General features: G+C 37.9%; 1 protein-coding gene across 12 annotated transcripts in view; it reads left to right on the forward strand.

Annotated features, from left to right (window-relative positions):
* Positions 1-17,553, forward strand: part of PPFIBP1 (PPFIA binding protein 1) — a 176,225-nt gene that overhangs the window by 96,069 nt on the left and 62,603 nt on the right. For all 12 annotated transcript variants that reach the window (XM_059935519.1, XM_059935521.1, XM_059935518.1 and 9 more), the window contains one exon: positions 13,535-13,633. In XM_059935519.1, the coding sequence (XP_059791502.1) occupies positions 13,570-13,633 (64 nt within the window). In that variant the 5' untranslated portion in view covers positions 13,535-13,569. The remainder of the gene's footprint in view (positions 1-13,534; positions 13,634-17,553) is intronic.

A 17,553-nucleotide genomic window follows, 5' to 3' on the forward strand; every position in this document is an offset into this window, starting at 1 on the left:
TAAATTTTGGCCTTGCTTTCCTGATTCTCATTATCCTTCCCTTGAGCACATCTCCCACGGCAGCAATTAGTGCTAGTCACACAGACCTGAAATAGTAATAACTTGAAAAGCATTATATTACTTATTATTACTTGGCTCAGTCCTCATTAACTGTACAAAGTTTCCATATGTCTTTTAATATCTTAATAGTGAAAAACAATGTTAAGAATATATTTTGTACTTTCAACTGTATAATTTCAGGGGTCTGGTTTTCATTCTTTTTTTCTGCAACAGCTGAAGACATATCTGTACTGCTGATTATGGCCAGAGGCATGTATGCTATAAAAGAAAAAAAATGTTGACATTCCACTTACTGTACAGCCAAGAGTGTAACTGACACTCAGTTGAAATAGAAACCAATAGAAATTACCTACTAGACAAATAGTTTAGTCTTTAAAATTATTCTAGTCTTATTTCTGTACAAAACTCTTCCCTAGCCCACAATTTTTACCACTCTTCCCAGTCAGTGTGGTATGCTGGTAATATTCTTCCATTTTAAAATACAGTGTGCTTTGGGCCATGGTGTGTGAATGACAAACTATGAAATTTTAGTGCAAAATATAATAGCTTTTATTGCTGTATTAAAACAGAGAAAGAAGATCAGAAATTATACATGCTTTGCTGCTGCGATGCATTGTAGTTAGACATGTAAGTAGTTCCTTACAGGTATACATTTGAGATATTGCAAGTTCAGTTCCAGACCACTGCATTAAAGCAGATATTGAAAAAAAGGTGAGTCACAGGAATTTTTTGGTTTCCCAGTGCATATAAGAGTTATGTTTACACTATGGTATAGTGTAGTAGACAATAGTCTGTCAAGTGTGCAATAGTATTATGTCTTAAAAAAACCAATGTACATACCTTCATTAAAAAACACTTTGTTGCTAAAAAATGCTGTCATCTGAGCCTTCAGGGAGTCGTAATGTTTGTACTGGTGGAGGCTCGTGCCTCAGTGAGATGCTGGTGGCCGCTGACTGATCAGGGCGGTGATTGCTGAAGGCTGGGCGGCCGTGGCAGTTTCTGAAAATAAGACAGCAATGAAGTTTGCCACATCAATGGTCTCTTCCTTTCCTAAGTGATTTCTCTGTAGCATGCAATGCTGTTTGATAGCATTTTACCCACAGTAGAACTTTTTTTTGAAACTGGAGTTAATTCTCCCAAACGCTGCCACCGCTTTGTCAACTCAGGTTATGTAATATTCTGAATTCTTTGTTGTCATTTCAACAATCTTCACAACATCTTCACCAGGAGCAGATTCCATCTCAAGAAGCCACTTATTTGCTCATCCATAAGAAGCAACTCCTCATCCCTTCAAGTTTTCTCATGAGATTGCAGCAATTCGGTCACATCTTCAGGCTCCACTCCTAATTCTGGTTCTCTTGCTGTTTCCACCACATCTGCAATTACATCCTCCACTGAAGTCCTGAATCCCTCAAAGTCATCCAGGAGGGTTGAAATCAAATTCTTCCAAACTCCTCTGAATGTTGACATTTTGATCTCTTTCCACGAATCACAAATGTTCTTAATGGCATCTTGAATGGTGAATATTTTCCGGAAGGTTTTCAATTTAATTTGCCCAGATCCACCAGAGGAATCACTATCTATGGCAGGTATAGCCTTATGAAATGTATTTCTTAAATAATAAGACTTGAAAGTCAAAATGACTCCTTGATCCATGGGCTGCAGAATGGATGCTGTGTTAGCAGACATGAAAGCAACATTAATCTCATTAATGTTGTACATCATTGTACATCTCCATCGGAGTTCTTGGGTGACCAGGTGCACTGTCAATGAACAGTAATATTTCAAAAGGAATCTTTTTTTCTGAGCAGTAGATCTCAAGAGTGAGCTTAGAATATTCAGTAAACTATGCCATATGTAGATGTGCTGTCACAGACTTTGTTGTTTCATTGATAGAGCCCAGGCAGAGTTGATATTAGCATGATTCTGACGGACCCTAGGATTTTCAGAATGGTAGATGGACATTAGCTTCCGCTTAAAGTCACCAACTGCTTTAGCACCTAAAAAGAAAGTCAGTCTGTTATTTGAAGCTTTGAAACCAGGCATTGACTTCTTCTCTCTAGCTATGGAAGTTGTATATGGCACCTTTTTCTAATAGAAAGCTGTTTCATCTACATTGAAAATCTGTTGTTTCGTGTAGCCACTTTCATGAATTACCTGAGCTAGGTCTTCTGGATAACTTGCTGCAGCTTCTACATCAGCACTTGCTGCTTCACCTTGCACTGTTATGTTATAGAGAGGGCTTCTTTCCTTCAACCTCCGCGAACTTCAAACTGAAATTCTGCAGCTTCCTCACCTCTCTCAGCCTTCATAGAACTGAAGAGAGTTAGGGCCTTGCTCTGGATTAGGCTTTGGCTTAAGGGAATCTTGTGGCTGGTTTGATCTTCTATCCAGACCACTGCAACTTTCTCCATATCAGCAATAAGGCTGTTTCACTTTCTTATCATCATGTGTTCACTGGAGTAGCACTTTTAATTTCCTTTAGGAAGTTTTCCTTTGCATTCGCAACTTGGCTAACTGTTTGGCACAAGAGACCTAGCTTTCAGCCTACCTCCGCTTTCAACATGCCTTCCTCACTGAGCTCATTTCTAGCTTTTGATTTAAAGTGATAGATGTGCAACTCTTCTTGTCATGAATACTTAGAGGTCACTGTAGGGTTATTAACTGGCCTGATTCCAATATTGTTGTGTCTCAGGAAATAGGGAGGCCCAAGGAGGAGAGAGAGACGGGGGAAAGGCCAGTCAGTGGAGCAATCAGAACACGCACAACATTTATCAATTAAGTTCTCCATCTTATACGGATGCTGTTCATGGTGCCCCACAGCAATTGCAGTAGTAACATCAGAGATCACTGATCACAGATCACCATAACAAATATAACGATAATTAGAAAAGTTTTGAAATATTGCTAGAATTACCAAAATGTTACACAGAAACATGAAGTGAGCAAATGCCGTTGGAAAGATGGTGCTGATAGACTTGCTCGACACTGGGGTGCCACAAACCTTCAATTTGTAAAAAAAAAAAAAATACAAAGCTACTGCTATCTGTGAAGCACAGTAAAGTGAAGCAAATTAAAACGAGGTATGCCTATGTGTGACTGCCACTGATGTTAATTTAATACAAATGCTTTTTGTTTCACTTCTTCTGAATTTAGCCATATATCATCACTGTCAGTGCTAACACTTTTCTACTTTCCATTTAATTATTTTCATCATTTGACATGTATGGAAAGAGAATAAACCTGAACTGTACTCCCCACTTGTTGGGGTTCTCTTGCGTATGTGTCACCCCTTCTGTCTGTGCTCCGTGGCTGCAGTTCCCAATTAAAGTACCATGTACACACCTATTCCCCAGAACCCCACCCAGTGTGTCCTCCAGAGCAGTGCTTCTCCAACCATCTCTGGTGAAGGACTAGGGTTTTTGTTTTTTTTGTTTTTTTTTTCTTATTCCAATCCATCATGGATTCTTTTTTGTAAAATTCAATTTTAAAATAATAGGGTTTGGCAGCAAAATTATCATGTAATTGGATATCACAGCAAGGTCAAGTTGCTATAAAATTTCCTGAACACTTATGCTCAGTTTCTATACTTATCTCATAGTAGACCAATAACAGTTGGTGAACTAGCACCAGTTCATAGACCATGTTTTAAATAGCACCACTTTAGAGAAAGAAGTAATTTTCAGATGTTTTTGACCCAGTGTAAGATACACTTTCTTACATCATGATGCAGTACATATGCATGCATGTCCCTACAGACACACACGCGCGCGTGCACACGTGTGCGCTGAAACCACTGGAATGTCAGCTCCATAAAGGCAGAGTGATTTGTCTTTTTTGCTTGTCTTTTCCACTGTTCTGTCTCCAGGACCTGGCACATGGTAGGCCTTCAGTCAGTATTTGTTGCAGGCAGGTATATACATAAAACCACATCAAAAGTTTCACAAAATAATACTTTTATTTCTTGTGAGACATTCTGATGTCTTCTATTTTATTAAAATAAATGTTGATTATAGTCTACTAAACTTTTTCACTACCTTTTAATCTTAGGGGTTTATAACATACTCCTTTAGAGGGTGCTTATATATAGGCACCTTGCCCATTCCTTCCCTTTCAGAGCTTTGTGGAGCTGTTACCCAGCCCTGCCCTCCTTAAGGGTGCAATTCTGGGTCTCACATATCCCAGAACTGCTTATCTCTTAGCCAGTGAAGACTAGATTGGTAGACCTGGGTGGGAAAATAGGAGAGAGATGAGTCTTCAGGTTATAAGACCTAAAAAGAAGAGGTTAGAGTAGGTTAGAAAAATCAGAAGTTGAAACCTGCTCAGTTCCCCTGATACTTCTCCATCGTATCGAGAACTAAGTTTGCAAACTCACAGGAGTAATAACATCATTCCAGAGTAGCACAATGAATTTGGTTTACCTGCCTCTTGAAGAGCATGAAAATTCATTTTATGAGATTGTAGCTAGCAAGGGTGATAGCAGTGATCAAATTTATCTTAAAAGTTAAGGTGAGAAGATAGGTTTCTGGCCTGTGCAGCTAAGAGGAAGCTCACACTATTTGCCAAAACAGGGAGTATAGGAGCAAGAATAGTTATGACATGACAGTGTGCATGTTTGAGGAGCTCCCGGGGCATATGCATTTGTGCTGCAAGCATTTGATGTCCACCACATGAGACACTGGGGATGCAGAGATCAGAAATACAGTCTCTATTATCAAGGAGCTCACAGCGCAGTCAAGGAGACAGATACTGTGAAATTAGGGGTCTCATGAAGTCATACCCAGGATGCTCCGGGAGGGCCCAAGGATGCCTGAGCTGTCTTGAAAGTGTGTGTATAGATGGAAGGGATGCCTGAGCTGTCTTGAAAGTATGTGTCCCCGGGCTTAGAAGGGGTGGTGCAAGGAGAGAAGTGACAACACAGAGGTAAGAGAGCAGGGTGTGTTCAGAGAAGGGTATGCTGTGCGGTGTGAGAGGCAGGCGGGGGTGGGTGTCCTGGAGGTGGTGTATAATTTGGACTAGAAGCATATGAGATAGGTGGTCCTGGTCAAAGTTGGTGGTCCTAGTCAGGGCATAATAGCTGTTTGATAAATACCTGTTGAATGAGTGAGAGGCATACTTGGGTTTTGGACTGAAATCTTACTTCTTGAGTGACCTTGGGCAAATCCATAATTTCGTGCAGTCATCATAATAGCTAATAATAGTAGGTAGAGGGAAATGGGCCATCCTTTCCGTTTATCGCTAGATCTTCAGACTTACTGACATTTAATACACATCAGTTTTTCAAATAGCAGCAACATCCTTTTATTCAAGAAGTGAAAGATCTTGGCTTATTGTAATGAAATTTTAAAATCAACTCCCTTCTTGTTATCATTCCTACATAACAATAGCATAGAGCCAGAAGGTTCCTTTCCTTTTATTTTGCCCTATTTTCCTTGCTGCTTCATTTATTTGAATATTTAATCATGTTTTGTGGTTCTTCATTTTTGTGAGCAGGAGAAGTAACTCTTTCTAATACACAGTCATTAATATGCCCTCTTTTATGCTCTGCCTTACATCTCTCTGTGAGAGGCTCTTCCATTTTCTGAGCGTATGTTTTTGTTTATGCAGGTGGTTAAAATAACAAGGACTTTCTTATTTGGATTGTAAATATTTGGTGAGCCCTTGGTATGCTTGAGGTTATGATAGAAAAATAAAATATTTAAGCCAATTATATCAGGGTCAAGGGTGTTTGAAAATCCTATTGTCTGAAGATATGGATGAAAAAGTTTAAATATTTTATTATGGAAAATCTTAAATATATAAAAATGTAGACAGAATACTATAGTGTTACCCTATGTACTTATCACTCATCTCAACAATTACCAAATCATGGCTAATCTTGTTTCATCTATATCTTTACTCTTATTCCCTTCTCCTTTATTATTTTAAAGCAAATTCCAGATGTCATACCGTTTCATCCATTAATATTTTTCTCCTCTCTATTTTTACATAAACATTAAATTAATTCCTTAATATTGTCAAATACATGGTGTTCAAATTTCCAGTTGTATCATCAATATTATACTTATTTTTACAGCTTGACAAACTTTTTACATGTGTGTTGTAACATTAGATGTCACCCCTGCTGCCAACATCCCCACTCTTTTCAACACTTCCCCTGCCCCCTCGACCCCCATGTCTTACCATGTTGCCCTTTTCAAGTGATTCTGAATTAGTTTTCTAGGGATGTTAGAGAAGACTGCAGGTGAAAGGATTTGGGCTAATACAGTGTGGAGGAGGAAATACGTGATGACAGATACATAGCAGAGAACCAGAAAACAAGGAGGATTGCATAAGAATCTTAAGAAGTTCCAGACATAATGACTGAGTAGTTGAAGTTTAAAGGGAGAGATTTTTTCAGGTTAAAACCTGAACTGCTTCTTCAGAGCTGTTATTTTTAGATCAAAAGTAGAAGCAGGAGCTGGGGAGAAGAGCTGTGCCCTTGTTTACCTTGGTAGCCAGTTCTCAACTCCTCTGGGTGGGGCTCGCTGTCCCGAGGGGAAAGAGGGCCTCTTGTGCTCTAGCACAGTGACCGAGCGCATGTCAGAATCACGTGGCAGCTCATGCAAACCCTGCCTCTAGACTTTCTGACTCAGTAGATCTTGGCCCAAGGATTTACATCTGAGCCAGCTCACAGGGGATGCCGAGGCCGCTGTGGGATCAAGCCCCACACCCTGAGAACCACTCCACAGTCCTTCCTACTCCAATTTTCAAGACATTGCTTTGCCGAGACTGTGTTGCTGCCTACATGGGAAGTCATCTCGCAATGATTGACATCCCTAGTGAGCATCTTGGGGGAAAAAATTGGTGAGAGATCTGTGGGTAATTTATATGAAACTGTATTGTTTTCATAATGACCAAGTAATAACTTGGTGCTCCACCAGCCTAGCTGAACGTGTGTAAACATTCTTTCACTGAAGGGATTTCTCCTTTTAAGTGTCTTAGTATCCATCTGTGGGCGTGGAATTCGAAGTTCTCTTTCAAACTTAAAACATTTTACCTAAGGAAAGCTGAGAAAGTTAGGACAAATGTCATTCTCACCAAAGTTTAGAAACAGACTTTCTAATTTTCTTACAACCAACCTCCCTTCCTTCCTTCCTTCCTTCCTTCCTTCCTTCCTTCCTTCCTTTCCTTCCTTCCTTTCCTTCCTTCCTCCCTCCCTCCCTCCCTTCCTTCCTTCCTTCCTTCCTTCCTTTCCTTCCTTCCTTTCCTTCCTTCCTCCCTCCCTCCCTTCCTTCCTTCCTTCCTTCCTTCCTTCCTTTCCTTCCCTTCCTTCCAGAGAGACTGGGCAGCTGGCCTGGCCTAAAACATCAGTTAGTCAGCAACCCTGTGAAAAAGTATGGTTTTCTGTCAATGCTTTAGCCACCACACCCATTGCTGAAACATTCCCTGATATTTTACCTTATTCAAATCTGCTCTAAATGGATCCTGGCCAAGCTTGAAGTATACCCAAAATATGCTTTTACATTTTTTTTTAAACCCATACTATAAAATATGGATGTTACCTCCAGGAGACTGCTTTTCCAAGACTTTTCTCAACTTCTTTTTCTTAAACCATCGGAATAGGAAACCACTAAACTGAGGACTCTTGCAAGCAGAGCTGATCTCTGAAACAAATCAGGGGTTTCTCCAGTTTGAACTACAACCTTGCAAACCCCACTCCTTTGTTGTTGTTGGTAGTTGTATTTTCTGGTGCCTTTTCCTTCAGCAAGTCGTTCAAAGAAGTATGTATTAGCTATTTACAATCCAGAAATGAATCTGGTATCGTGTGAGAATTATTGGATGATAAAGTTTTTACTTTCTAAATGGTTTTGACCACCTAAAAGATGAAATTGTAATCAGCAGCTTTGTGGGTAAGCAAAGAATTAGAACAGAAGAAACTGGATATTCTGAGTTTTATTTTGGATCTTAGGTGCATATAATTGGATTATTCATTATCCTTTATTCATGATATATTATCATTATAAGGCCATGCATAGCCTACTTATATTCATCCATTTTTTTATTTGGTTCCTTTAAAAATATTGTTTTATTTCTAATTTCTAACAACCATTTTGAATCCTAATTTTTAAAATTTGAGGTGAAACTTACATACAGTGAAATGAACACATCTTAAGTGTATTTGATGAGTTTTGACAAATGTAATAACTTGTATAACCAACACCTCCATCAAGATATTGCACAGAAAGCCCCCAGTATCTCCTTCAATCATTCACCACTTCCTGCAAGTAATTCCTACTTTCTGTCACCATAGTTTACCTATTTTTGGATTTCACATGAAAGGAATCATATAGTACGTAGTCATTTATGTCTGACTTCTTTGGCTCAACGTAATGTTATATGTATCAGTCTTTTTCATTGTGGAGTACTATTCCATTGTATCAATATTAAGTATGTGAGAATGCCCAGGGGAATCTTCCTCTCAGAAATGTTTCTGAGGATATAGGAACATCTTTATAGAGCATGGGATTTTCTGAACCCTTTTATTTAGCCTTTAAAAGTACTTTGACCCAGGCATGAAAATTGATGTTGCCTTATTAACACAGATGCCTGCGAAGTGAGGCTGCCTCTAAAGTCGCTTAAGCCATGGGCAAGTCAGACTTTTAATAAATATGGAAGCTCTATTCTTAGCTTTAGTGCTTTACCACTTCAGGTTGCTGTTCTTATTCTTCTATATAGTCCTTTAATGCCCATTTCGAATTTATTGAGACTTATTTTGTGGCCTTACATACATGCATGGCCTGTCCTGGTGAATATAACAAGTGGATTGAAAAGAATGTATGTTCTGCATTTGGATTTTTTTTTTTTAATATTTGTTTATTTATTTAGCTGCGTTGTGTCTTAGTTGCAGCACGCGGGCTTCTCTCTAGTTGTGGCTTGCAGGCTCTAGAGCGCGGGCTTAGTTGCCCTGCGGCACCGTATCCCCTGCATTGGAAGGCGGATTCCTAACCACTGGACCACTGGGGAAGTCCGTGCATTTGGATGTTTTGTTCTATAAATTCAATTAGGTCAAGACGGTTGATAGTGTTGCTAACATCTATATTATTACCTGAATTTTTTCCTACCTTGTGTGTCATTCTAAAAGAAGGTTGAAAAGGAGGAACAAATGAAAGATGGGACAAACAGAAAAAAAAATGGCAGGGCAGTAGACTTAAATCCAACCATATCAACAATTATGTTAAATATAAATGGACAGAATTTGTGTAATTCTCCCTTAATTGTGTCAGATTTTGCCTCATGTCATTTGAAGCTCTGTTATTGTTGCAAAAACATTCGTGATTGTTAGGGCTTCCTGATGAATTGACTCTTATCATTATAAAATAACCCTCTTTCTTTCTAGTAATACTTCTTGATTGGAAGTCATTTTTCTTATATTAATATAGCCACTCCTCCTTTCCCAGGCTTACTGTGTCTTTGGATTTAACCAGGCTGACAATCTCTGGCTTTAATAATATTAATGTTTATTCAATTTATATTTAATGTAATGATAAATTATATGATTGAGTTTGTCTACCATTCACCATTTGATTTCTTTTTCTCCCGTCTGTTCATTGTTCCACCTTTACTGCCTTCTTTTGGATTAACTGAGGATTTTATTAGTAGTCTATTTCATCAACTCAATTGGCTTTTTACTTCGTCTTTTTATTTTATAGTTTTAATGGATTATATTATATATTCTTATTACAGCCTGCTATGAATTAGTGTTAAACATCTTTGTGCATAATGTAAGAACTTTACCCCCTTCTATCCACTGAGCCATTAAGACTGTGATTTTTTTCATAGGCCCTAACCACTCTGCAGCCTGTGGCTGGGGAAGTGCCCACAAGTGAAAAGATGTATAAATGTGAATCTCACTCATTATGGTTCCCTTTACTCAAGAGCTGAATTCCCCATAGTTTCTACCTGCTTTTGGTCACTCTCCAATTTCTTTAAAATTATTTTATATGTCATCCAGTGTTTTGTATTGCTATTTGTGGGACAGTAAGTCCAATACAATCTATTCCACTGTTATTAGAACTGGAATTCCCATTTTGTCATTTTTAATAGTGTAATAATAACTTTTGAGTCCATCCCTAATTCAAAAACTTGACAGTAACCTTCATTTAACTTTATAACCCTTTTTCCCATTCTGTCCCTCTACGTCCCTGGCTTAAGGCAGCCATCATCCTGAATTGTGTATTATCGTTCCCTCTTTTCTTTTTGTATAGTAATATTGAATCTATATGTATTTCTAATATATGTGTGTGTATTTATATATTTGTATTTAATTGTTTTTAACTTTGTAAAAAGTCTTGCTGAATTTACCAGAGACTTACTTTTTTATTTGCTTTTATTTATTTTTATTTATTTATTTTTTTTAAACATCTTTATTGAAGTATAATTGCCTTACAATGGTGTGTTAGCTTCTGCTTTATAACAAAGTGAATCAGTTATACATATACAATATGTTCCCATTTCCCTTCCCTCTTGCATCTCCCTCCCTCCCACCCTCCCCATCCCACCCCTCTAGGTGGTCACAAAGCACCGAGCTGATATCCCTGTGCTATGCGGCTGCTTCCCACTAGCTATCTATTTTACATTTGGTAGTGGATATATGTCCATGACACTCTCTCACCCTGTCTATTTGCTTTTATATTGCATAGATTTGTCCAAACTACACATGCATTGTTTTAGTTTATTTTGAAAACTGTATGCAATTATGTTGTGTAAATATACCAGTTTATTCATCTCCTCTCACATTGATGGACATTTGGGTTGTTTTCACGTTTTTGTCCTTGTGACAAGTCCTACTATGAACGTTTGTGTATTACTCATGGTTATATACCTTGGGGTAAATATTGCTAGATTGAAAATGAATGTAAATGTTTAATTTTAGCCCATTTTACATTCCCATTACCATTCTATAAGAGATTCTGTGCATTCACATCCTTTTACAGTACTTGGTACTCTCCAATTTTTTTGCCAGCTGACTGGGTGTAAAATGGTATCACATTGTTATCTTAAATTTCTTGACTATTAATAACATTAAGCATCTCTTCAGATTTTTATTGGTTGAAAGTGTTTCCTCTTCTGTTATATGTCTGTTCGTGACTTCACCTCTCCCATTTTTTTAATCAATTTGTAAGAATTCTACACTTGGAATACCACTGAACTACCACCTATATTTAACTAATTTTAATTTATTAAAGAAGTCTTTGACCTTTGAATCTGTCATTCTTCCTGACCACCCTGTTTAATTTGCAAACCTCTCCAAATTCCTGACCCTCTGATCTCCTGAGGATAACTGCTCGATTTTTCTCCTTTAGCACCTACCACCTTTGCCATATTATATACATATTTATTAATTGTGTTTACTGTCTGTCTTGTCCTTACTGTTACATGTAGGCTGCTATGTGATAAGCATAGAGATTGAGAGTAAGCATTTATAAACTTTTATAACACTTTAATATTGTCATATTTTATTATATTAAACAAAGACTTAGTCTCTAACAAACTGGACATTTTTAAAAAAATTAGTTCTTCACCACCATTTTGAAAAGCATGGCCTAAGTTCTCATACCTCCACATCATAGAATTTGAAAGGTACATTTAGCAGAATAGAGAAGAAATAGATAACTATCTGTCTTTCTTGGAAAAGTGTTCATGCTCTACACATATTATAGTTGCCAACAAAGATGAATATTTGTTTTTCTAAGTTAGTGAGGTGATGAGAGCTTTTCTAACGTGAGCATTATTTTATTTTATCAGCATTCCCCATGTTTATAGCTGAGCCTGGCATGTGTCTGTCTGTCTCTTTTTTATATATATATATAGATAGTATCTCTCTAGATACTATCTAGAGCTCTTTGAAGTTCATCTTTTAAAATGAAAGGAAATGTAAGCCACTTAATGATATAAAATTCAAGGACCATACACTCTTTGGCTTAATCCTTTGTGTTCTCAATTTTCATGTTTTGAGGTTTCCAGCCTGAAGTGTGATCATTAAATTTGTGCCCCATCTCTCTGGACTGTGCACTAGCTAAATGTGCAAGTAGATTTTTGAGAACTCCTAGGTTCATAACCTAGCTTATTAACCCCCTGATTTCTGGGTGACTGTAAACGCATGCCTTGGGTATTTTTGTGCTGTAGTATTTCTACATAAAATGGTAGTGATATTTTATACCTTCTGAAGGGAGTAAAGTTCTGGGAAATTCTTAGATGAAATCTATGAATACTATAAAATCAAAGTAAGATTTCACAATGATTAAATGGCATTTTATTAGAGTGAATGCACAATAGAGAACTGATCTAAGCAGCTGTTTATCAGAACTGTAAATATGTTCGTAAAAATAAAGTGGTAAGACCTGGTTACTTGGAAACAGAGGGCAAAGGTTTCTTTTAAGCAACATATCCTTTATTTCCCAGGTGTTTGCTACACCATAGTATCTGCAAAGTAGCAAGAGCCTTACTTAGGCCTGTTGGGTGAATTTATGTGTGTGCTTAGCTGGTACCTGAAATGTATTAATTAATATTGAAAATCACATAATTTGCCTTTTTCCTGTTAATGACCAAATTTTTTGCAAGGATAATTTCAATTTATTTTTTAACTGGTAAAAGAGTGAGTAGATTGTGACACAATTTCAGCCTAAACCTATCTGTGAGATAGGATCAGAGAAACAAAAATTTAATATTATAGTGGAAATCAGACAGACCTAGTTTAAAAACTGGTCTTTGTAAACTGGTTTTTGTTACACTTACTTGCTGTCTTTACTGGCAAAGATCAACAAACATCTTTGATCTCGTTTATAAAATGAGGAATTTATGCATTTTTTAGGGTTCCTCTCATGATTAAGGATTATGGATAGTTTATATTAATGTGTCAGAACCACTGTAGGCACTCACTCAATACATGATAGCGATTGTTATGTTGCAAAATACCAGTAGATGTGTATGTGCTTATTATATATGTTCCTGAACCGTTTTCTTAGACAAATCTTATGGTAATTCCCTATTGTGGAAAAAAAAAAAAAATTAAAGGCAAAATTGAGAGAGCAGAGATTAGGTGGGGCTGGTGCAGAAAGAACAAGTCTTATCTACGCAGCATCCCTCATGGCCCTGAGCAAAGTTCCACAGCCACCTCTGATGCCCTCACAGAGACCTAGAGCTCTACAGAGTACAGCATGGAAACCATCCTACTGGAGTTTAAACACCCTGTGTGCAAGAACTGCATTGTACTTATTTTATTAATTGATCAGTTATAGCATGTGGTCCTGCAGTACAGTAGGCAGATGATTGGTCATAGTTTGTTAAATGATTCATTTAATTCAGCTCTAATACGTCACAAATTCTCTGTATTTGACTGCTAGGTGGAGTTATAATTTGATGTTGAATTATTAAACCTGCCAGGAAGCATGTGTCATTTAAGGATGTAATGATAACATCATTATTTTTTCAGATCTAGGTTGGAATTTGCCCTTGACAAATAGCAAAATGATGAGTGATGCAAGTGACATGTTGGCTGCGGCGTTGGAGCAGATGGACGGTATTATAGCAGGTAATCTGCATCCTCTAAAAGATGCAATCATGACATTTACTTTGCTCTCTTGGCTTTTTTTATTACAACTCTTTTATTACCTCTCCACTTTCATATTTTCATTTATTGTCTCTCTCCAATGCCTTTAGGTTCCCCATGGTTTCATCTTTGTTCCTGTTCTCCAATTTTTGCCAGAATTATTCTTAAATGTCAAAAATTCTAGTACCATCCTGGGCTTCTGATCCAGGATAAAGGTGATTCTGGTCCAGATAGTCTGTGGACTGCACTTGGAGGGATACTGCTCTACCCAGTATCCAGGAGTGTTTTGATCTTTTCCCTTGAATTCCACATTCACTTTTCCACCAATGACTCTCACATCTATTTATTCTTCCAATTCTTTGCTATTCTTCAGGTCCCTGTCTCTACCAGCCAACCAGATACTCCCCTGAAATGTCCTGTAGACACATCAGTGTCATCATTTAAAACATTAATCTCATTATGTGTATATGTATAACTGATTCACTTTGCCATACACCTGAAACTAACACAACATTGTAAATCAACTATACTCCAATAAAAAATTAAACAACAACAAAAAAACCCATTGAGCTCATTATCTTTCCTCAGAAGCCCCTCTAGTTGTCTTTGTCTTGGCTAATTTCATAGTCCTCCATCCGTACAGTTTCCTAAAGCAGAAGTTTAAGTCATGCTAGACACTTCCTACATGTTCCCCCACTTAGTTAATCAAATTCTATCAATTCTACCTCCTACCAAATTCTACCGTTCCCTCCTCTCTAAAATCTGTCCTGTCTGTGCTACCATCGTCTTGCTTTATCTAAATAACCCTCTCACTTGATGTCCCTGACACTCTGGCTTTCCTGCTCTAGTCCATCCTTTTCCAGACCACCAGAATCTTTTTTTCCAAAATGCCAATCTGATCATCTTCTTTTTAAAAAATCTTCAGCAATTCTCTATTATAGAAGCTGAGCAAAAGCAGTCGACTATCATCTCCTTGTTTTCTCATCATAACTGAGGGGACTGACTAGTGGATGAGCCCTTTTCACTCCCTCGCAGGCCCCCAGGAGTGGTGGCTACCTAAGGTCTCATGTCATATTTTGTGTTTTGTCTCAAGAGGAGGACTTCCATGTATTTAGGAACCAAATACAATGAGGAGATGTCTGAATGGGCTTCGGGTGGGCTTGTCATGCACACACCTGGTGGTCAGGGTCAGGGTACAGTTGGTCTCTACCAGCTACCAGGGTCAGGATACAGTTGTCCTGGCCCCAACTCCTTCGCTTTTCTGGTCACAAATTGGACTCTACTCTGCTTTGGTGGTTTGAAGAAACCAAAGGTATTTTCCTCTTCAGAAGTTTCTTCTCTTCAGGGAAGTGTCATGCGTGGTTTGACCTCCTTTGTTATACTTCTATGTCCTGGAGACCCAACTTCAATTGGACCTCTTTTGTAGATTAGACCACACCTTGAGTACTGTATTCGATTCTTAGAATATTATTTTCAAAGTGTCATTGGCAAACTAAAACTTACCTAGAGAAGGTAAGCATGAAGCTGAAGAGTTTAACAAACTAAGGAACTGGTTATGTTTAACCTAGAAAAGTGTATTCTTGCTCAGGGCATGATATTGGGTTGGCCAAAATGTTCCTTCAGTTTTTAAGTAAAAATAAAAGACACATTTTTCATTTTCACCAAGAACTTTATTGAACAACATATTCACCCTTTTGTTGTACTACCTTCTGCCATTTTTCAGGCAACTCCATAATTCTGTCTTCCCAAAACTTTTTATCTTTTTGAGCAAAGAACTGTTCCAGGTGCCTTTTACAGTCTGCCAGGGAATTGAAATTTTTTCCATTAAGAGAATTTTGTAAAGACCAAAATAAATGGAAATCTGAAGGTGCAATGTCTGGTGAATATGGCAGATGAATCAGAATTTCCCAGCCAAGCTGTAACAGTTTTTGCCTGGTCATCAAAGAAATATGCGGTCTTGCATTATCCTGATGGAAGATTATGAGTTTTCTGTTGACTAATTCCGGATGCTTTTCATCGAGTGCTGCTTTCACTTGGTCTAATTGGAGCCGTACTTGTTGGAATTAATTGTTTGGTTTTCCGGAGGGAGCTCATAATAGAGGACTCCCTTCCAATCCCACCATATACACAACATCACCATCTTTGGATGAAGACTGGCCTTTGGTGTGGTTGGTGGTGGTTCATTTCGCTTGGCCCACGATCTCTTCCGTTCCACATTTTTGTACAGTATCCACTTTTCATCGCCCATCACAATTTGTTTCAAAAGCAGAACGTTTCCGTTATGTTTAAGTAGAGAATCGCATGTGGAAATATGGTCAAGAAGGTTTTTTTTGCTTAACTTATGTGGAACCCAAACATCAAAGCGGTTCACATAACCAAGCTGGTGCAAATGATTTTCAGTGCTTGATTTGGATATTTTGCATATGTCGGCTATCTCCCACGTGGTATAACGTTGGTTGTTCTCAATTAACGTCTCGATTTGATCGCTGTCAACTTCAACTGGTCTGCCCGACCGTGGAGCATCGACCAGCAAGAAATCTCCAGCACGAAACTTCGGAAACCACTTTTTGACACCTTCGAACAGTCACGGCACCTTCTCCATACACTGCACAGATCTTTTTTTTTGCGTTTCAGTTGTGGTTTTACCTTTCTTGAAATAATAAAGCATAATATGCCGAAAATGTTACTTTTTTCCTTCCATCTTCAATGGCTACACAAAAATTCACTAATTTTGATGTTTTTATTCAGTGCATGCTGATATGACAGCTGTCACATGCAATCTAACAAAATTGTTTCGAATGAAGTTAAAGACAACTAAGTGCTATTAGAGCCATCATACGGAAAAACCGAACGAACTTTTTGGCCAACCCAATATATGCTATTTTTTTTTTTAATTTAAAAAAATTTTTTATGTATTAACTTCCTTTTTAAAAATTGAAATACAGCTGATTTACAGTGTTAGTTTCAGGTGTACAGCAAAGTGATTCAGTTATACATATATATATATTCTTTTTTCAGATTCATTTTCATTACAATTATTACAGGATATTGAATATAGTTCCCCGTGCTATACAGTAGGTCCTTGTTGTTTATCTGTTTTATATGATATATGCTTTTAAATAGTTGGAGGACTATTCAACCATTTACTCTGTCACAATTTCAGAAAATATAACAACTAGAACCAATTCTAGGCTCTTACCAGAGGTTGCATGTAACCTTACACTTTTAGTGAACCTCTAGTCAAGGAAAGTGGTATTTCTGGAACAGTAGTTGAGGGATTACATTTTACATATTCCACTAGATTGGTGGTGTTCCTCAGCCCTGGCAGGCCTTCAGGACCAACATTAGAGTTATTAAGAAAATCAAGATTCCCCAGCCCCCACCTCAAACTGAGTCAGTCAAAGCTTTGTGGGTAGGACCTGGATTTATGTTTTCAAATTACCATCAGTATTTCTCCAACTGAGGTAAGAGGGAGAGGAGGAGAACTGACTACAAACATTTGGGGAATTTTTCTGAATACATATCTCTCCCCTCTCCCCACCTTGTTTTGTGATGGAGACCAAACAGAATAGAGGGTTACCATGGGCTCATGTGTTTTTTAATGATATCATCAGATGATCCTAATACTTAAAACTGCTGGAATAGGACATTATAATCTGTCTGGGTTTTAATGCTTTTCTGTTCTTCCTTCCTCCTGACATACTCTCCTCTATTTTTTCTGAGTTCTCATCTCAACTTTACAGGGTTTCCTGCGGGGGTTGATTGAGACAGTTATGTGGCTCCATTAGCGTTCTCCACTGTGCATATCAGTGGTCACCATCAACACAATTTGGTAGATGTTTGGTTCAAATCTTGTGGTCCAGTATTAGGAATATCAATGGAATGAACCAGCTGAAAGGGAA

The sequence above is a fragment of the Balaenoptera ricei genome, chromosome 10, assembly GCF_028023285.1.
Source record: "Balaenoptera ricei isolate mBalRic1 chromosome 10, mBalRic1.hap2, whole genome shotgun sequence".
NCBI lineage: Eukaryota > Metazoa > Chordata > Mammalia > Artiodactyla > Balaenopteridae > Balaenoptera > Balaenoptera ricei.